General features: G+C 48.5%; 1 protein-coding gene across 4 annotated transcripts in view; it reads right to left on the bottom strand.

Annotated features, from left to right (window-relative positions):
• The window catches only part of LOC116515817 (kelch-like protein 13), a 44974-nt gene extending 23785 nt beyond the window's left edge, over positions 1-21189 (bottom strand). The window contains exons 1-2 of one of the 4 annotated variants that reach the window (XM_032228064.1): positions 21043-21122; positions 13413-13471 (exon numbers count right to left, since the gene is read on the bottom strand). In XM_032228064.1, coding sequence (XP_032083955.1) covers positions 13413-13432 — 20 coding nt within the window. In that variant the 5' untranslated portion in view covers positions 13433-13471; positions 21043-21122. Of the gene's footprint in view, positions 1-13412; positions 13472-20668; positions 20807-21042 lie in introns of those variants that run through there. The other 3 variants (XM_032228065.1, XM_032228062.1, XM_032228066.1) reach the window with 3 other exon arrangements.
• Between the last annotated feature and the right edge of the window lie 227 nt (positions 21190-21416).

Here is a 21416-nt window from a genome sequence, read left to right on the forward strand (position 1 = left end):
CGAACAAGGCGAGAAGGCCATTATGGGAGGTTGTGAGGAAGGGGGGGGGGGGGAGAGGAAAAGGCTACTTGGAAGCAACAGCCACCACAACAACAAAAACCAAGATTTTGGGGAAAGGAGAGCGAGGAGGGAAGGACGGGTCCCGTCTTTGCTAATCCATAGTCAGGGCGACCCCGAAGGAAGACGGGAGGACAGATTCCGGCGGATTCCTGCCTGCTTCGGGATCGGAGGCTTCCAAGACGTGGCGAGGAAAAAAGCCTCATGCATTTTACAACACCTTCTGCCAAACACGGATGCCGTCCTTCTTCGCCTTCGGTTTGCAGCTGGGAATTGGAGAGCAAAAGTGCCACTAAGATCTGTCCTCGCACAAGGGAGGCAATCGACACTCAGACAGAGCAGAGACACCCCCCTCACCCACCCTCCCCAGCTCATAAACTGCCCAAAGTCTCGACGAAGAAGCAGCCGGTTTTGCAGGTGACACACAATTCTATGGCCTCTCTGGGGGTGTCCCGAGGGGCAGGCGGGGGGGGGGGCGCCCCCTGAAGCAGCAGCCCACGGTGGCCCAACTTAAGGAAGGCAAGGCTTTGGGGAAATGTTATTCCGGCAGTTTCATCCCGAGCCGGGAGAGGCCTCGATCGGTGCGAAGGAGCACCAAGGCACAGCTGCCATGTGGCAGAACAAAGCTACTCCTGCTGGATAGGGAGGGAGGGGTGTCGTCAGAGGGTTTCCAGGGACTTGAACACTCCCCCTCCCACTTTCCTTGTGGCTCTGGGGGCCCGAATGACCGTCTCTTTGAAGGCAAAACAAACCATTTGTATTGGATTTTGACAGTCCTTCTTTCGTTTGTAATCCAGGCCAGGAGGAGCACCAGGAGAAACAGCAGCTTCGAAACGTTCAGGTTCCCAGCAGTGCTGAAAACTCCACAGCCGCAGAATAGGGGGATCTCCCAGCCCTGAACCCCAAAAGGCCCAGCCATTCACCTAACCCTTGCCTAAAGTCCCTCCAGACTGAGGCTGGGTGGGTGGGTGGGAGATTAATCGCACAACTGAAAACCACCCTAACTTCGGGGAGCGCAGAGGCCCAAGAAGCTCTCTCCTGGCTACCGAGGATGGGAGGACAATGGCTTGATGCTGCAGGTGTGTGGACCCAGTCCTAGCCTATATATTCCAGTGCCAATGGCTTGTGGGGGGAGGGATAGGAAAACTGAGAGCAGATGCACCCAATATGGACAGCCCCAAACTCCCTTGTTGCCGGCCTTTAAACGTGGTGGTGGTGGAAGTGGTGGAGGAGGAGAAGAGGAGGAGATGAAGGAGGTGAAGAAGGAGAAGAAGGAAGTGGAGAAGGAGAAGAGGAGGAGGAGGAGGAGACGAAGAGAGGGAGAAGAGGAGGAGGGAGGAGGAGGGGAGGAAGGAGGTGAGGAGAAGAAGAAGAGAGGAGAGGAGGAAGAGGCGGAGGAGAAGGAGGAAGGAATAATCTCGGGGCAGGACCGTTGTGAGCCAAGCGACAGCATGCCCGAGAGCCCCGGGGAAAGACGCCTTTGCAGAGGGGCTAGACTTCCTGGCGGCGCCAGGCACTCCTCTGCCAGCGCAGGGCTGGCTGACACAAGGACGGAGGCTGCCACCTTCCAGGAGCCCCGATTCAGGATCCCCGGGGGGGGGGGGGGAGCCTGGGCTCGGCAACACGCCCCCTATCTCCTGCTCTAGTCCCAGAACCATCAAAGCCAACGGGCGTCATTAGCAGTCAATGGGTGCCTCTGCTCCAGGGCACCACGAGGCTGAAAGGACAATGGGGGTATGCCGCTGTTCAGCTGAATGCACTGCCTGCCACTCATGGCAGACCTCAGACTGCCTCCTTAGGGGCAAAGGGAACAGCTAGTTCTAGGCCAGGATCGGCTTGTAGGGAGAGGGAAGGGAGTGTGGCAGGAGCAGCACTCAAGCCTCCCTCAAGGTCGGAGCCAACATAGGCCAGTTAAAGCTCCCAGCCAACTCTCGGCCGCTAGAAAAGGCTGGAGAAGCCCAGATAACAGCAATAGCCTTTAGACTTAGTGCCCGGCAGCCCCCAACAATCTGGGCCCTCAATGGCAAAGCATTGCCCAACCAAGCAGACGGAGGCGCTTCTCCTTTGTCAGCTCCGAATCCTTGGACGCCTCAACCTCACGGTTGAGTTTCTCCTGGCCTCGGAAGCTCCCGAGCGGAAGGAGGCAACCTGCAACTGGCTTGGGATTAAGTCCAGGTAGCCCACCAGGAACCAAGCTTGATGTCAAAGGTATCTTTTCTTTTCACGAGCAGAGACTCAAACAGCTGCCAAATCCTTCCGCCTGATCCATCGTGGATCTTACCGCTCGAAACGAACGTTGACTTTCGAAAGCCGCTGCTGAATAAATCCAGGCAGCAAAGTGGTTTGAACCGAAGGTTTGAAGGAAAGCGATTTACGGAAGCAAAGATGAGCTGCCCTTGTTGACAATCACCAAGGGTGGAAGGCAGCCAGTCCCCAGTTCTAGAGGTAATCAAGGAGGCGCGTTGATCGAGCGTTTCTGGAACAGCCGTTTCTCAGCTGTGTTGTTCGGGAAGACAGGAGCGCACAGGACTGAACGTTCAACTGGGGAGGACCGAGATCTTAAGAGGCATTGGGACGCTGAAGCCAATTTCTTGGGTTTGGACTATGGGTGATGATTTGGTAGGAGGTCTGGCTCTGTCCTCTGAGCCATTCGAATGGTTTTGCCAGACAATCAGCCAAATGTGGTAAGCGAAGGATGTTTTGTCCTAGCTATCTCAAATCATTTCTCAAAATATTTTGGACTTTTTTTCTTTCAAGAGCAAGAATCCCTGGAAGTTCTTAAAAAGAAAGATCCAAGGCAAGCCGATTACGGTTTCTACTCCAGAAAATTCACAGAGTACGGGGTGAAGGAAACACCGCTGGATCCTGCCTTCTGGAGGAGGACAGTCTAGACAGCCTCCCCTTACCTCTCCATTCTACAGCTCTAAACAGAAAGGAGAAGACGACATGCCTCAGCTCAGACAGCTGCTGCCTCTTCTTGCTGTGGGAAGCGACTGGAACAGGTGGTGCGTTGCATTTCCTCCATGGCACCACATCTTGCTCCTGTCACACACGCAGAACTGACTGCAGGAGAGGAAGGGGACGGCCAGCAGCAAGGGGAAGGAGCTCAGGCTAGGGGGTGATGGGTGCACCCTTGGGGGGGGCCTGAAGGACCAGGTCAAGGACAGATCACCCCAAAGAGAACCTCCCTAGGACAGGGATCTCCAACCGTGGCAACTTGAAGACTTGTGGACTTCAACACCCCCCCCCCAGAGTTCCTCAGCCAGCTGATCTTTGCCTGCTAAGGAATTCTGGGTGTTGGAAGTCCACAAGACTTCAAGTTGCCAAGGTTGGAGACCGCTGCTCTCGGAGGTTGCTAAGCGTTGACAACAATCTGAGAGTCCATCACCAGTCAACACTTTCCTAAAGCCATCATTTGCTGTTAGGAACCCCAGAACTCCAAAGGAAAGGGGTGCCTTTCATTTCAAATAAACGGTTGCCCTGAAAGCCTCCAGGGATGGGGCACCCACAACTTCTGGAGGCAAACGCTTCCCTTGGTAGATTGCTCTAACCGCTAGGAAATTTCTACCTGGTTCTAGGTGGCTTCTCTCCTTGATCAGTTTCCATCCATTGTTTCTTGTCTGGCCTTTGGGGGCTTAGGAAAATCGCCCCTCAATAGCAATAGCAGTTAGACTTATATACCGCTTCATAGGGCTTTCAGCCCTCTCTAAGCAGTTTACAGAGTCAGCATATTGCCCCCAACAACAATCCGGGTCCTCATTTCACCCACCTCAGAAGGATGGAAGGCTGAGTCAACCTTGAGCCGGTGAGATTTGAACTGCCGAACTGCAGTCAGCTGAAGTAGCCTGCAGTGCTGCATTTAACCACTGCGCACCTCAGCTCTCAGTGCTTCCAAATATTGGAACACTGCTATCCTATCTCCTCTAGTCCTTCTTTTTGTTAGGTTAGACATACCCAATTCCTGGAACTTTTCTTCATACATTTTATCCTCCAGCCCCTTCATTTTCTTGTTGCTCTCCTCGGCACTTTTCCCAACGACTCAACATCTTTTTTATATTGTGTTGACCAGAACTGGATGCAGCATTCCAAAGGCTTTGTAAAGTGGTATTAGAACCTCACATGATCTTGAGTCTATAATGCAACCCAGGATTGTGTTGGCGTTTTTGACTGCAAACACCGTTGGCTCATATTTAAGTGATTGTCCACTAGGACTCCCAAGAGCTCTCTCACAGTTACTGGCATTAAGCCAGGTTTCACCTAGCCTGTACCTTACACTGCTGGTTTTCCTTGCCTAAGTAAAACATTACTTTTCTCTACCTCAAATTTCATTTTGTTCGATAGGGCCCAGTGTTCAAGTCTGTTACGAACCCCCTGGATCTTGAGCCTGTCTTCTGGGGTGTTGGCTATTCCTGCCAGCTTAGTGTCATCTGAAAATCTGACAGGTTCCCCCTCCTATCTCTTTGTCTAGATCAGAGGTCCCCAAACTTGGCAACTTTAAGACTTTTGGACTTCAACTCCCAATTCAGTGCGTGCATGCGTGCTGGAGCTGAGCTGGCGTGCCCACCAATATGGCTCTGTGTGCCACCTGTGCCATGGTTCCTCCATCACAGACTTAGAATGACAACGAGCAGGTTCTAACATGACTTGTAAGCGGAGGGCTGCTTGCCTTGGGCTTATAGCAGAAGTCTCCAAACTTGGCAACTTTGAAGAGCCTTGGTATACAGCATCGGATTTAACCTTGAAAAAAACTTCCCAAATATCCAGTATAGGGGAAACACAGGAACTTTTCTCTAAACAGACCAAGTTGGAAGTCCACAAGTCTTAAAGTTGCCAAGTTTGGGGACCTCTGGTCTAGATCGTTTATGAAGAGTAGTGGGCCCAAAACAGAACCTTGGGGTATCTCACCTCTTACTTCCCCCCTCCTCCCTGTGGCTGTATTTCCGTTGAAAATGACAGGCTGAGCACCAATTAATAACAAAACAACTTGAATCAAAACGCAACAACCTGGCTGATTTTTGCATGTCTGCCAGGCTCCCTGTAACCCACGGGGAGGACCGGGGGGGGGGGGACATTTATTACACAAGGAAGTTTTTGAAAGACTGAAAAGTGAGGTAATGCTTGTTCAGAATCAGCCATGCCACCTTCTGGCGATGATGTGAAGAGATTAACAGGAGGAACTGAAAACGGAAGTTTCAGCCTTTTCCCAGGCTGGCAGCAGCCGGGCCAGGGGGAGAAAAACAAGATGGGGCTAAACTGGATTAAGCTCTTTCATCAGGAACGCTTCGCCCCCCTTCTCTTCCCAATTATCAGAGCCTCTTTCCTGGGACCCCCCCCGTGAAAGAGAGCAGCGGGTACTTTCAATGTTTCACTCAGTGGCAGGGAACTTTTCCAAGCTGCTAACCGTAAACTTCATTTCGACAGACTGGTGTTTCCTTATATTAAATGCTAATGCAGTGATCAAATCAGCCGGAAGTAAATTACCACAACAGATGATGCAAAGCAGTGAAAAACCGAGAAGGGGAGAGTCAAAAATGAAATATTCATCTGTGATGTTTTTTTTTTTTAATGTTTATAAACAATCAAATAGCGGCAGACACAGAGGAACTAACTTTATAAACTAAGCTCAGAGTATCCTTTTTATATTATGAAAACAACTCAACGTACTCTTTTATCAACATAACACTAAGCGTCAATTGTTCGGCACTAGTAAACTGTGCGTCAGAAGTGTTCTAAAGAGTTCACACCTTGCCTTTAAAATCTTTACGCCGAAACGAGCCGGCCGCCAATGAGCTAAAACCCATCCGTTCCACGAAGCCTTCCTAGAAAGTTTCAAGTTTGCCGGGAGCCCCCCTTTTCCACGAGAGAACAGCAATTCCTCCCAAAGTAGTTTAATACCGCTTCTTAAACTTTGGTCGATAAAAACGTCGACAACTTAAAAATAACCCAACCACAGGGCAGATGGCAGCCAACAGCCAGGAAGCAGCCTCTCTCTCCCTCTCCCTCTCTCTCTCTGAGCGAGATGGGTGGTACCCAAACTTGATAAATAAATCAGAAAGGAGAGAGGGAAAATGACATCTGGAAGCCTCCGGGGCAGCTACATTCACACGCACCCGCCTTTCAGAGCCAGGGGGGAAAGAAGAACACATATTGTGAACTAGTTGGGGCTGGTTCAACAAAACAGGGCAACGCAAACTCCGATTTAGCAAAAGTTATCAACCCAGCCAGAGAACTTTCAATTAAAAATCTAGGCAAGGAGGACCAATCTTCTCCCCAAAGAGCGTGTGCGTGTGGGTGCGTGCATGTGTGTGTGTGTGTTACCTTGTGGTTCAGCTTGCAGCAAACTGGCTCGGATTCAATCGATTCACCGCACCTCAGATTTAATTTTGGCTGTTTAAACATTTGCTGCTCCAACATTTCTAAGGAGGGTGCCCGGCCCGCCTGCAGTGAAGTGATGGGATATAAATACTTTATGAAATCAACAGAGCAACAGAGAGCAAGGCCCTCGCCACAGCGCCCTTAAGAGGGTCTCCAAATCTTCCCTGGAACAAAAAAAATAGCCCAGATGCAAAGTGGCTAGAGTTGGAGGTGCAAAAGAGCCTGGTCCCTTCCCTTCCTTCCTCTGCCTTTTCCCCATCTTTCCGGGGATAACAGCTCTAACCTTCTTAATATTTGCATTCCTAACGGTGCAGAGGGATAAACTCTCTTTCCCAGCCAGCCTGTGTTTTGTTCTGTTTCGCACGGATCTGTTCCTTGCTTTTCATCTGTTGCCTTGTAATCCTTCGGGGTCTTAAAAGCTGTTGGGTTTTCCAAACATACAAAGGAAAGCTTCCAATGTTTTCCCTTGCTACGCAGAAGATTAGGAACTCGCCTGGAAATGTTATTTTCGCCAGGGAGAATTTGAAATTAACTTCTGGGCTTGAGGGTTCAATTCAAACACAAGACCACGGTTAAGTATCGTGTCCTCTTAGCCAATTCACACACAATTATCCCAGGCCTAATGCTGTGCTTCTCAACCTTGGCAAATTTATTCTAGAGATGGACTTCGACCCCCGCAATCTCCCACCCAGTATGGGTAACTAGGGGGTTTCTGGGTGTTGTAGACTATCCATCTTAAACATCCAAGGTCAAGAAACATTGGCAGCCTAGCATAACAACCTGCCAAGAAGCACTGAACCCATACAGCTTCTGCCTGATCCAGTGGCCAACCTTCGCAAATTCATCTTGGTTAATTTAAAGACTCAAAATTCAAGTTCGTCCACAACCCTAAAAGCTGGCTAGGGCACATGCCCCCACCCCCTTCTTTCCAGGACAAGATACTTCAACAGGAGGGAGGAAATTAAAGGAGGATAAGCTATGCATGGGATGCGGTAGCTCAGTGGCTAAGATGCTGAGCTTGTCGATCAGAAAGGTCGGCAGTTTGCCGGTTTGAATCCTTAGCGCCGCATAACGGAGTGAGCTCCCGTGACTTGTCCCAGCTTCTGCCAACCTAGCAGTTGCAAAGCAGGTAAAAAAATGCAAGTAGAAAAAATAGGAACCACCTTTGGTGGGAAGGTAACAGCGTTCCGTGCGTCTTCGGCATTTAGTCATGCCGGCCACATGACCACGGAGACATCTTCGAACAGTGCTGGCTCTTCGGCTTTGAAACGGAGATGAGCACCGCCCCCTAGAGTCAGGAACGATTGGTACATATGTGGGAGGGAAATCTTTACCTTAAGCCACGCATAGAGGCAAAAAGTGCTGCAAATCTAGATAGTAGTAGAACTAAATCCCTATTTCTTATTAAATCTTAACTGGGAACACCTTAACCTGATTAGCTGCACAGATAACCACAAGGAAGCTACAACTGTCCTACTTTGAACTCAAAGAAGGAAGAAGGCCCAAGACATGGCTGGCTGGGGAATTCTGGGAGTTGAAGTCCACTCATCTTAAAGTAGCTGAGTTGAGAAGCACTGGATTAAAGAGGGGTTCATGGTAAAATATAGGGTTTGAAGGACGTTTATACGGATGAGGCTTTGAAACGTGACAATTAGTGTGAAACTAATTCACACATTGTCCCATGGCTGATTTTATGGCCACCACCACCATAATGTTAGAAAGTTCAACCAGCATCGTGTCCAGAGATGTGAGGAATGGACATTTTCAAAGGTGCAACCGGATCATCTTAATTGCGTGACTCTGGTTCTGACTTCATGCTCCTTTGTTAGGAAAACCTCTTTTAAAATCCTTGTGTTTTTACACCCGGAAGCAACTTTATGGCCCCTTGACTGGAGGCTCCGGTTTTTGAGGCAGGCAGAGGCCAAAGCACGGAGCAGGGAGTTAAGAAGCCACATGGGCCTCTGCAGGCTATGATTAGAACAAATGAGGCCATTTAGAGGACTTTAACCATTTTATAATCGGGAGGCAGCTGCAATTCCAGTGACATTCTAAGTTGAAATAATTGGCAAATAAGAGCTGTATTTTCAACAATGACAATCAAACTGCAATCAAGGGGGAGAGAGAGAGTGGAACCTTTCCCAACAAGGCTGCCAAAATTACTGATATTAAGTACTATGGCAACACAGGCGGAAAAAGGCCAAAAGGGATAGACGGACAGCCTTCGGCCTCCGCTGACCTATATAAACCACCAGCATGTGCCTTGGTTCTCACACTTGGGAGCCCCTCGTCCGTCGGCTCACCGCATTTCACCTCCCCTTTCAAGGCTTTAACAAACATCACACCAACTATAATTGCTTTGGCAAGGAAATCACAGCAGATTAGGGATCAAACATGCCAGGGACTGGCTCGGCGGTGGCTGGCATACAAAACGCCATCTTAGATTTCTGCCGACAGTGTCTTATGGGTCTCTCCCTCTCCTGGAGGGTGGCAGGCAAACGCCAGCCTTTCTGGAATCGTGTCACCTTGAAGATCAACCAAACCCACAGACTGATTTCTATTTAGTCCAGTTGTATTAAGGTCACATCAGACCTAAACCTCCAGATTTCAGGTATAGAGTTCAACAGCCTGATCAGCTAGTGGCCAAACTCTTCTGCCGCACTTATTCTAGCTAAAGGGGAAATAACTCGACTGATTTGTTCTGGGAGGGAGGTCAATTGGGCCTGCAACAGGGGCAGGAAAGCTGGAGAAGCCATCCTGGTGGGGCGCAGGGGGACGGGACGGGCGACACATACCTGTCATGAAGCACTGGGGGCCTCTCCCTTCTGAGAACAGAATGATCCATGCTGTCAATGTTACGACGCCCCTCTTAATCAAAGGAAGACTTTAAAGCTTCCCCCCCCTCTTTATAAAGAGAAAAAGGCAGCCTGGTACCCCATAGCACCACCGCATCCTAACCGGTCACATGGGAGAGTGGAGCTGATTGGAAGAGGATAACAATTCAGTCCATGGGGCCAGTCAGCTCCTCTCTTCTGGGATGGGAAAATGAGGCCTTTGTCTCTGGACAAGGCGGGGCAGGGCAGAAGATGCCCTATTCACGAGGAGGCTGGGAAGCCATGAGGGTGTCTCCCTCTCAGCTCCTCCTCCTCCGCCGCCGCCTGGGCTCCGGCCACTAAAAAGGGCAAAGGGCAAAGGTTCACTCTGCATTATGGGAGCCGGGCACATGGATGGATTTTCCAAAAACAGATATCCCTTGGGGGAGGGAGGGGGGGAGTTGAGCCACTTAGCAGAAAAACTGTCCTCCCTGAAGAGGGTTTTCTGGGCAGGATTGAACATCCACGTGACAAAGCAGCTTAAGGAGCATTGCTTAGGTTCCCATTTCCCCTGGGATAGTTGCCGGAAAAACCTTGCAAACAGAGCCCCCCGTCCTCCCCGTATCACCTCTATTCTTTAGGATTCTTTAGGATGGCTTCTATCCTGCCAAGGGACGCATCTCTGCACCAAACCTAAGAACCCCAATTTTTTTTCCCCCCACCGGAGGCAATTTGCAGGCAGCCCCTGCAGAACTGAAGCTGCTTTGCATAGCTGGCCGCTAATCTGATTAGCGAGTGGATCTGAATTTCAAAGAGGGAGGGAGGACGAGGCTGTCACTGGCTCTCCATCTCCCCTTCTCGTTCCAAAAGACGACACAGTTATAGGAAAGGCCTTCGCTGGCCAGGACAAACTGCAGGAGAAGCGCCAGAAACGGTGGCCTCTTTTCGGTTAGCAGAGACCAAGTCCCCAAATGGCAGAGAGCAGAAAATATAGCTCTAAATTGTGGGAAGTTATCACCCAGCCCTCTCCCAGAAAAATGAAATATCCTAGGAAATATTGAAAAGGCAGAATATTTCTCTGGATGTGAAAAGAAAGAAACATGTTTTAAAAGACAGAATAGTTGCCTGTAGCTTCCTGCCCATCCCCACTTTGTCAATGGGCTATTAAGAAGGCCAAGCTAGTCCCTTTTACATAATAAAGACTTCTCCACTGCAGCCCCAGGGGGGATGGGATTAAAGCATGATAATATTGGCCCTTTACTCAACTGACCACATGGCATCTGAGAACTCAACCAAATCTGGATTCAACACACAGCCCAGAGAGTTGCCCCTGCATGGCCCAATGGGAGTCTGGCAACCAATCAGAATACATGTCTTACACAGGAACAGGAAACAGAGAGGTGGGACTGAACAGGTTATAAAAAGCCTAGCAAGCCCCTCCCTCAGCCCTTCTCTTCTTCTCCACCAACATTGAAGCATGTGATCACCTTTTCTGTACAGGGCTCAAGCCATGTGGTCCTGTCCACCAATAAACCATCTTTCCAAGCAGCCTCCATGTCTCCAGTGTCTTTTTCCCCACTTGGAGCCGAACCCAGAAGGACATTTCTTTCATCAAAACAAGGGCAAAACGTGTGTGTGTGTGTCTATCTGTCTGTCTGTCTATCTATCATCTATCTATCTATCTATCTATCATCTATCTATCTATCTATCTATCTATCTATCATCTATCTATCTATCTATCTATCTATCTATCTATCTATCTATCTATCTATCTATCTTAATTGGGGAGGGAGGGAACCTTAATTCACTATTCTGTCATGACTCCTCCATCCAAGGCTGACCTCCAGGCCGGGAAGAAAATGATCAGCAAGCAAATGGATGCACATTACACGGACGTCTGAACTGGTCGCGGGAACCCCCTTCTCCCATCATAAAACCACACACAGTTCTTCTGGCCCTAAGAAGCACCCAGGATAAATATATGCATTTTGCAAAGGGCTCTTGCCCAGCAGGGGCAAAACAAACAACACATTTTGGGATTTGAAGCCTCAGGCAAAATGGCACCAAGGTACAGCCGTTGGGTTTGCAAATTGTCCTGTTTTTTTTTTAAATAAATAAAAAAAGCCTTCAAATACACACAGCAAAGGGGGGGAAAGAGATCTGTAATAACACAGCCCGGCCCTTGGCGAATAGGATTAAAAATTTAAGGAGTTCAGCGGAGGTTAAAGCTGGAGGAAGCCCCACATTCAATTGTTGGAAGACGGCGAAGACAAGATAGCAGCAGTTGGACAGGAGGCTTCTGCCCTTCCTTTGCTCCTGCTTACTTATAAAACTATGTCCTTTGAGTTCTGCCATGAATGCCCTTCCAGGGCAACTCCAGCCATGGGTGCAAAGTAAGGGGACGCTTCCGACTATGGAGAAGCTTTTGAGAAGAACAAAGGAAGGAAGAACGAGGCTGCCCTCTCCTCTTCTTCCTCCTCCTCTTCTCCTCTCCTCCCCCTGGAACTTCTAATCTCCAAATTGCTCTTGACAAACCCAGCTGCTGCAGAGCAATTTGCATTTAGTCTGCCACAACATTTCCAGGGCTGAGCTAAAATAGGGTGATTTCATTGCCTAAACAGGAGAGAGATCTGCCCTCTTAAATGTGTGTGTGTGGGGGGGGAGGCTCTTCCATGTAAGATATCAGCCACAGACCTTACGGGGCAAAGCTCACTGGATGAAAACTTCACTCGTTTTCCTTGCCGAAACTTAGGAATGACATAATCAATCCCCCAAAACTATCCGTCTGATGGGAAGGAAAAGCAATTCCGCGAGGGGGGAACAAGCATAAGATGAGATTGTGTCGCAGGGAGCCGTTTATTTACTGAACAAACCGAGGCACGTCTCTTCAGAGGAAGTCCCACTGAGTTCAATGGGATTTGCCTCCGGGCTGGCTGTGGTTCTATTTTGTGAAGTGTAAGATGTACTGGAATGATAAAAGTTAGATTTTCTAAGTGCAGCCATTCTCAAAATTCCTTTATCTGGCTGCTGCTTTTCTTTCATCTTCAGAACTACTGTTGGCTCCACTCAACAGTCTAAAGAAAAGGGACGATGTCTGCAGCTCGGAGTTGAACTGTGAAGTCCTCGCTGCCTTCCGAGCGCAGTTGTTTGCTTGCAGATGTTTTATTACATAAGCTGGGGAAATCATGAGCGCTAGTGAATGTCGGGTTCGCTTCCCTGTTTAAAGACCAGAAGACATTCCCTCCAGCAGCCAACACCCAGATAAGCAGGGATTAGCACCAGACAAACAATCAAACAGAAAACAATATCTTAATCAAGGAACCACTAAGGAGAAAAAATATACTGGCAGGGCAAGTGACTGAATGTAAACAAGGGGCAAATCCCACACACCCTCACACGGATGATGTTCCTTAGTTGGGTAATAAAATGTCTGTGAGCCAACAACCAAGCTCAGACAGCACTTAAGGGATTTTTTTTACCGTTATCAGTGTATGTTACTAAATTCCAATGGTAGCTTTGTTACTGAAAATCACCCCGAACAGCTGTTACCAAAGGAGGAGATTGTGGATGGTAAAAATAGGCAATAAAAATAACAAAACCATATTATGGGTCATTAAAAGCAGCAAAAGATACACAAGGCAAGCCATGGGGTCACTATTGCTGTGCTGAACATGCATTTGTGCTGAGAAAATTACCCTGGAGGAATACTTAATTGAATACCTTCAATGCTAAACTTTAAAATCTTCTGCTGACCTTCTGCTCGAGTTCACCCCCAAAACTCTGCCGGAAGGTTTTGTAACTGAAAATTTCTTACTAATATGCTGATATGGAATGAAATGCATTGCTATTGTTCCGGGTATTTTGAACTGGGCTGAGCAGTTTGCTGTGTAGCGTTATATAAAACGAATCTTAACGTCAAAAGGTCCCATCTTCACCTTAAAATGAGCTACCCTGGAACGAGACAGGCAGAACTAAAGCCTGCTGTTTTATATAATCAAATCCAGGCTGGCTCTGCCATTAGCTTGAAGCTGTTGAGAAAGGACAGGCAGCACATACATTTTGTAAATAAATAAAATCCATGCATGAGATTTCTTAGTGGTAGAAGGATCAAGGCAAGCACTTCAGTTTCACACAGTCACCGTTTTATGTAATACTCAAATGGTTACTCACAGACTGTCTCTCCACATCATCTTTGACACAACACAATGCCTTCCCAGCTCTCTGCGCACCTGCAAGTTGAAGGGAGGGGGGGGGGGGGGAAAACCAAGAAATAGAAACTCTCATTAATGGCTTTCTTTGGAAAACCGCCTTGAGCCCTCTCTTGGCTTTTCTGAATCCGCCATCCTCCAGCAGTGCCCAAACTCAACTCGTAGGCATCCCCAGCAGCACAGGAATCCACGTTTAATACATTGGGGAGGCATCTCTAGGGGGAGGCTGGGGTACTACACGGATGGGGGCCAGCAGGAATCTAATGGCCATCAACCAAGTGGGAGGTTATAAGTAGTTCAAGCTCTTTGGAATCAGACTGCTCTGGTCCAAAACGGACCAAGAAGGATTTCGCCTTCCCAACCCCTTTCTGTGGAGCTTTTGTCCCTTGAGCAAAAATTGGTATAGAATCTCCTTCTACATTTTCACCCAAGTCCAAGTCAATTTGTACTCAGAAGAATAGAATAGAATACAATAGCAGAGTTGGAAGGGACCTTGGAGGTCTTCTAGTCCAACCTCCTGCCTAGGTAGGAAACTCTATACCATTTCAGACAGATGGCTATCCAACATCTCCTTAAAAACTTCCAGTGTTGGGGCATTCACAACTTCTGGAGGCAAATTGTTCCACTGATTCATTGTTCTCACTGTCAGGAAATTTATCCTCAGTTCTAAGTTGCTTCTCTCCTTGATGAGTTTCCACCCATTGCTTCTTGTTCTATCCTCAGGTGCCTTGGAGAATAGTTTGACTCCCTCTTCTTTGTGGCAGCCCCTGAGATATTGGAAGACTGCTATCACTCCTAGTCCTTCTTTTCATTAAACCAGACATACACAGTTCCTGCAAGCGTTCATATGTTTTAACCTCCAGTCCCCTAATCCTCTTTGTTGCTCTTCTCTGTACTCTTTCTACAGTCTCCACATTTTTTTTACACCGTGGCGACCAAAATTGAATGCAGGATTCCAAGGGTGGCAGTCTATGCAAGCATCACTGGAGTCTGAACCAAAGGAGCTGCTTTATTACAATGATCTTTTCAAAGCTACTCCTGCTACACCATCAATTAAGAGATGGAATAAAAGACTACATGTCTAGTACTATGGCTGAAGCCAGCTAACTAGAAGATAGGAGAGCACGAGTTGTAATTCTGCCTTAAGTATGGAAATATGACTTTGGACCAATCATCGTTCTCTAGAAGACAGCAACGGCAAGCCATTTCCCAAAAAGCTGCCAACGAATCTCCATGGATTTGCCAGTGTAGTCGTCAGGAATCCAGATTGACTAGAAAGCCCCCAAGATGCAGAGGAGGAGAGAAGATCAAGAGACGATATCTCCATGGGTAGAAACAGAAAGAGTTCAAAATCAGTTTTTTCCCATCTACAACCCTCTTGGTTGTCCCAAACTAGCACAGGTACTGAACATGCTGAGGTGTGGGCACAGCTTCTTCTAAGCCAATAATTGAAAGGTTTCTTGCAAGTATTCCTTGGGTATTTTCAAAGAATTAATCTGGGTTTCCCTTTTAAGGGATCAGTTGAGCCGTTAACTACGGGATGAATGGCCCGTTTCATAAATGTGCCACCAAGTTTGGGTGCACAGAGAGCCACTCTAGCCAGCTCGGTGGGATTCTCTGTGTGGAGAAGGGCTTTGGTAAAACTCCCCAAACAGCCCCACTCGTCAGGACACCAACGGCGTCATCCTAAAACTGAAACAAACTCTTCTGTGCACAGCAAGTTGTTACACAGTCAAGTGTGAAGGCAAAGGAAAACAGGTCTGGACAGTTTGAGCTTGATAACTTAACCCCTAGCCAGCCATTTCAATTCTTTTGCAAGCACTTCTTCCTGAAACAACTTAGCTGCGGGCATTCTGAAGAACACCATGCCACCCTCCACAATCCCACTGGATCTGCCAAGACACCCTCCATTTGCCCAAGTGACAGTGTGCCTTTTAAGAGAGTTAATTCATACAGAATGGGATGCTAGAAACAAATAACAGGGGGAAAAAAGACCCCAAGGCAGCCTCAGGTGATCCAGTTTTTTTGTGAAAGTCGGCTACCCTTGTTGGTCAAAAGTAGTCTAACACTGGGCTTCCATCGTTCCCAAAAAGTAAAGGGATAGTTTGCTGGTGAGACTTACAAGACATTGCGTCCCTTTACAGCCCTTCCTTTCAAGAGATCTTTCCTGCCAGCCAGTCCAACCTAAAGCATTGGGGTTTTCAGTGGGATCACGCACTGAAAGTGTTCACCACCTCAAGCCTCTCAGCTGCTGTTCCACTTCAGTCAAACTCCAGACCCAGAGAATTTTACATCTTCGGCCAGCTATCTTTCTGGAAAAACTGGATCTAGTCAATACCTTAAAGCAGATGGTTTGTGCTTCTTTCTTAGTAGGAACCCATGCTGGAGAATCCTTACGCATTGGCCAAGGAGGACCCAGAAAGCCAGAAAGAGAAGCACATTTCAAATACAGCGGTTATATCCTCTGTCCTGCGGAACACATGGCCTCTCTTTCAAATACTCTACCCTCCACATACTGGGTGAGAAAACTGAAGAGGAATGATGCATATTTACTGAACATTACAGAACATTCAACAGCTTTCTGAAGAATCAGTAGGCTACCATGGCCTAAAGACACACACACACCCCAGCAATATTTTAAAAAATGCAAACATGTGGCTGATTTATTAATTTCTCACAACAAAAGGCACTTTGGCTGCTCTTCTCGCAATCAGGACAGGAATGGGTCCTTTATAGTTTGGCTGTAATTGTTCCTCCTAATCAGAACATGCTGGCGTAATTTAGATTTTTCAGCAGTGAACTTGCGAGCATCTTAATCAGGCATCCCAAGAACACCATCTGCAAAATCAGGGATTAGGACTGAGTCCAGGCACAAAAGATCGTCTTTTCTACTAGGAGGAGATTCCCCAGGGGAAGAGAGAAAGAGGAGCACAGCCTGTGTGTAAAGGATCGAGGATTTAACCCGAGTCTAGCTAGCTTCAGGCCAAGAGAGAAGATTATTATTACAGGCTTTGGAGCAACGAGGTTTCACCACTGCCAGATGCACATGCTTAATGCCAACCAACAGCCAGATTTTCTTTGCTCAGGTACAACACTAATACACCCCCCCCCCCCCGCAAATACTGACTAGTTATTTGGCTAGAGAGGAGATCCTCCCCTTGGCCCGAAACAAACATTTCAAGCTACAAACGTTAGCCTACCTTTCCCCTGACTGTTTATGAGCTTTGTTACAGGCCCAGCTCCCGAGCTGCCTCACAGCAACAGAAGCCGGCCTGCGTGCCAATTAAAGACACCCCTTTAGTGCTGGAAGTACCGCGTGCAGGGCAGGGAGGAAAATATCCAGAGAAATCTATTGCAACTAAAAAAAATGTCAAAGGCAACAGATTCTGCAGGAAAGACCTCCGAGGAATAGATTCTACCATAAAGGAGTTAAGTAAAAAAGGCTGCCATATACTTCCAAAACAAGGACTGAAAAAGCTGGCTAGACATCCAGACACGCAATCCTAAAATACTGCACAGCAGCTATGCATTATGTGTATCGGCTGGCTATGTTTCTCCAGCCAGGCAGCTTTCAAAAGAGAAATGATTATTTGACCTTGCGGGGATTCAGGAAGAAAAGAGAGGCAAGAACTCATGGATTCACAAAACGGGGCTTAAGCCCCACATTTCATCTTTCGGGCACCTCGTCTTCTCATTCCCAATCTTGCCCCACACACGACGGCAATAAACGCACCAAAAACAACGGCCACCTGCCATATCAGCGCAAGAGATGTGAGTCTCCGCTGAAACCCACAGGAAACTGCTAGCCTCTCATTTCAGGCTGTAACTCATTCCTCCAAGCAGTTTTTAGCTGTTTAGCGCTTGTAAGGGGACACCGCCAATTGATTTACCAGCCCTCATTTTAAAAGGAACAGTACAGATGGCCTCCTGCACCTCACAGGAGCCGCATGTAGCAAGCAGTGAAGGATGCCAGCAAGAGAGGACGAAACTTGGCAAGGAATTCTCTGCCACCACCTTCGGAGCCTCCGAGTGCCACGCTGATGACCTTTGCTCCCAGTGGGTCACCTCTAAAACACCAGGATGTGCAGAGCTGGCTGCACAATGTGCAGAATCTCTCCCTGCTCGCACAAGGCACAATTATCCGTGCAAGGATCTTAAAGCTGGATACCCAAAAGGGCACTACGGTGGCCCAGCGCAGCACTGACTGCCCAGACCAGACCAGGAAACTCATCCAGATTCTGCCACCTTATCAGCTGCCCTGGGAAGAGGTTGGAGTAGCTGCTCCCTTCCCAATATTACGTTCTAGGGTCACTTCACACTAGCACTTTAAATCACATTCCCTCCAACTGCCTTCAAGTGATATTAGGTCTTTGTACCCAGAACTTGCTGTGCTGAAAAAAACCCATCCCTATCCTCGTGTCTTCAAAGCAAATATCTGTATGGATTGGGGGGGGGGGGATAGGGGGATAGGGGGGATTTCCACTAATAAGTGAAAGAAGGGAAGCAAGAGAAAAATTAGTGATGATTTAGGAGGAGAAAAGCAAGCACTTCAGCCAGAATGTTTAAACTCTGATTTCTGGCAGTGGAAGATCTACAAGCTAGCAAGCATCAGCTCTAGATTGCTGGGATGCCAAAAAAGACCTTTATTCGAGTCTTCCTCCTGGGCCCCAAACACCTGCACCCACTCAGAAACTGGCAGTGCAATACCACCAAAAAAGCCAATTTACCTCTCACAAAAAAGTATTTTAATTGCACAAGTCTTCTGCCAGGGGGAAGAGGAGAAGGAAGAGTGATTCTAAGAAATTACTGCACGATGGAATCTACCAAATATACTCAGCAATCATAAGACAATACAGTCATCGTCTGTAATTAACCACAAGCTAACTCTTTCCAGTTAAATGTTAAAAGCCCACTTGTGGGGCTGGTTGTCCACTATCTCTAAGATGGCCACGGAGAAGCTCCCTTTAGACAATTCCTATGCTTTGGTGGTGCTTGCTAGGACCTTACATAACTGGCTTATGTGGGTCATAGAAAAGCTTTCTCTTGGACAAGGTTGTAGCCCTTCCGTTAGCCAGCCAGTGCTAGAGGGAGAGATACTTAATCCCCACCACCACCATTCAGAAGGATTGTGCCCTCCTGGAGAAGGGGGAAAGGTATGCACTTCGGATTTGCCAATGTTACAGCCATGTACGCAGCATTTATATCACGCCCTTGCTAGTAGATTTTCCAGGTCACCCTGTGCATTTCTATTGCCTGGCAAGATTCCTACATTACAGACCCTGTGGCAATATTCTGTGGGGCAGCCTCTAAAATCAGAAAGATGCTGGTGCTCATAATCAGTTAGCAAAACAGCTTTCTTTTGTTTCAATACAGTGTGCGTTTGTTCATTTCATTATCTGCCTTTGGCAACCGCTTTTATGCTTACTTATCCTATGTATTTATTTACATGCTTTATTTACTACTTCATTTGTGACTGCATGTAGTGGCCATCTGTGATAAGGCAGGTGTGGGGGGGGGGGACGACTCTGTAAGGAAGTAGATCCTGGCTTAGCAGAGCAGTTTACCACGAAAGCAAATCCAAATTGCAGCTCTCCACCCCCTCCTCCCATATTTTTGGGGAGGGCTTATTATTTTTGAGGTATCAGGAGGCGGACAGCGTAGTCACCTCCCAGTTGCTAAACCAACTAGCAATGAATACCAGGAAGGAATTAAATTCCCCAGTACAGACTGAATGGGAAAGTTCTATCTCCACCCTCGAAGGGGGGGAGGGAGGGGGGCAGAGAGAAAGCGAAGTTGCTGAGCAACTTTTCAGAACTTGGCAAAAGAGCCCCAGCTCCATTTCTAATACTTTTCTGAGTGTTCCTTAAATACTCTGCACAATTCTGGTTTTGCTCAGCTTAAGGGAGATATAGATACACACATTCTATTGGTTTAATAAAATAAGTTATTTTCCATTAACACATTAGCCAAAGTTAAGTTTGTTTTAATTTACTGAACAAGCCAGAATAGATGGCCTGATACGAGTTAAGCCAACTAAGAGTTACAAACAAAACAAGACTTTTGGATAATCCAAGAAATCGCTCATCGAATATGCGATTTAGCCGCAGCCTGGCTTTTTGAAAATTATTCTTAGAGCCATAATCCTCTCACCCCAAATCCGGAATGTAGAGCATGGATTACAAAGTAAGACAATTAATCACGGCAACAGTCACATTCGTTAACAATAATAAAGCACTTTTTTCCCCTTTCTCCAAAGGATGAAATAAATTAAACAAACTTTGCAACTGGTCTTAGTCACACGGAGCGGCTGAGAGGTTTGCTTACAATTACCATCCCGCTTATTAACATTCATTGTCTTCCCTGCAACGTCAACAGAAGGTTTTAAAACGTGGACAAAGGATTGAGAATAACCACCTTCCGCCCTGGATTTCTCAACTGCATTTTTAACTATTTGGGGTCGGCTGGAAGGGGGAAGAATGGCAGGCAAGCGTTGCCCCCATAATACAGGGGGTCCTCGACATACAACTGTTCATTTAGTGATGCTTCACAGTTACAACCGCACTAAAAAAAATGACTTGTGACCGACCATTTTTCACACTCGGCATCCCCAAGATCACGTGATTTACATTCGGATGCTCGAGAATCGACTCACATTTATGACGGTTGCAGTGTCGGGGGGGGGGGAGGATCACGCGATCCGCTTTTGCGACCTTCGGACAAGCAAAGTCCACGAGGGAAAGCCAGATTCACTTAACAACCATGGGACCAATTGAAGAATTGCAGTGATTCACTTAACGACCGGGACGAGAAAAGTCATAAAGTGGGGCGAAACTCGCTTCACACATTTCTCACTTCGCAACGTAAACGTTGGGCTCCGCTGTGGGACGTAGGTTGAGGACACTCCCCATATTCAGCTCTTCCTCCTCCTTATGGTCGAGAAAGCCCACTTCAAACTGCAGCCTATTTTGGGGAGGGGGCGAGAGGGGGGCAAACTTTCTGTTCCTGCCTCTCAGCCCAGCGACATGGTCCCTGGAGTCCCCTGGAATCAGAGTCCCTCCTCCCCTTGGCAGTGCCCCTCGCCCGCCCCTAGGCCTCACGAAGACCCCCTCCCCCAATAAGGTATCCGTTATAACGACCCCAAGTAGGGGCAGCCCCCCACCCACCCCAATTCAACCCTCCCCCCTCCCCAAGGAAGCCCAGTCCCTGGGGAATCCCTACCTGGGGCCCTTAAGCCAGTTGGGACAACATGCCCTAAACTTGCCAAGCCCGCCTGGGCTGCGAGCGCTGGGTTTTGTAGTCCCGGCGCCGAAGCAAGAGGCGCGCGGGCACCCTGGCTCCACATCACCCTCTGACCCCGCCCGACGCTCGCGCGCCGGCCAATGGCGTCGCCGCAGCGCCCCCCGGGCAGCCAATCGGCGAGGCGCGCGCGTAGCGCTCCTCCCTCCGCGCCAGCGATCCCGCCCCCAGGCGGTCACTGAGGGAGCACAAAGCCACCGCCACCCCCCCCCCTCCCTTTTACCTCACGACGGGCGACCCCCTCCCCCTTCCCCACACCGCCCTTCGCCCCGGGGGTTCCTTCGGCTGCCCCTCACCGTCGGCCGGTGTGTGTGTCCGAGGTCCCCCCCCCGGGAGTCCCGCGACCCGAAGGCAGGGCGCCCGCCAGCCGCTCCTCTGCTCGGCGGCGGCTGCGGGAGCTTTTCAAAAGTCCTCCCGAGGCCGAAATGGGAGCCCCGCCCCCTCCGCCAGGTCCCCGCCCCCTTGCGTCACCAAGATGGCGAGCTCCGGCGCAGCGGAGAGCATGCGCAGTTGGCAAAAGGGAGGGAGGGAGTATCATCATCATCATCATCAGTGCGAGTTCGAATCCCGCCGTTGCCCTCGAAGTCAATTGCAGAATGTTAAGTCAGGTGCCACCAGAGGAGGAAAATTCGCGGGAAATCAGACGAAAAGTTAAATCAGGGGAGAATTC

Source organism: Thamnophis elegans, chromosome 12, assembly GCF_009769535.1.
Source record: "Thamnophis elegans isolate rThaEle1 chromosome 12, rThaEle1.pri, whole genome shotgun sequence".
Lineage (NCBI taxonomy): Eukaryota > Metazoa > Chordata > Lepidosauria > Squamata > Colubridae > Thamnophis > Thamnophis elegans.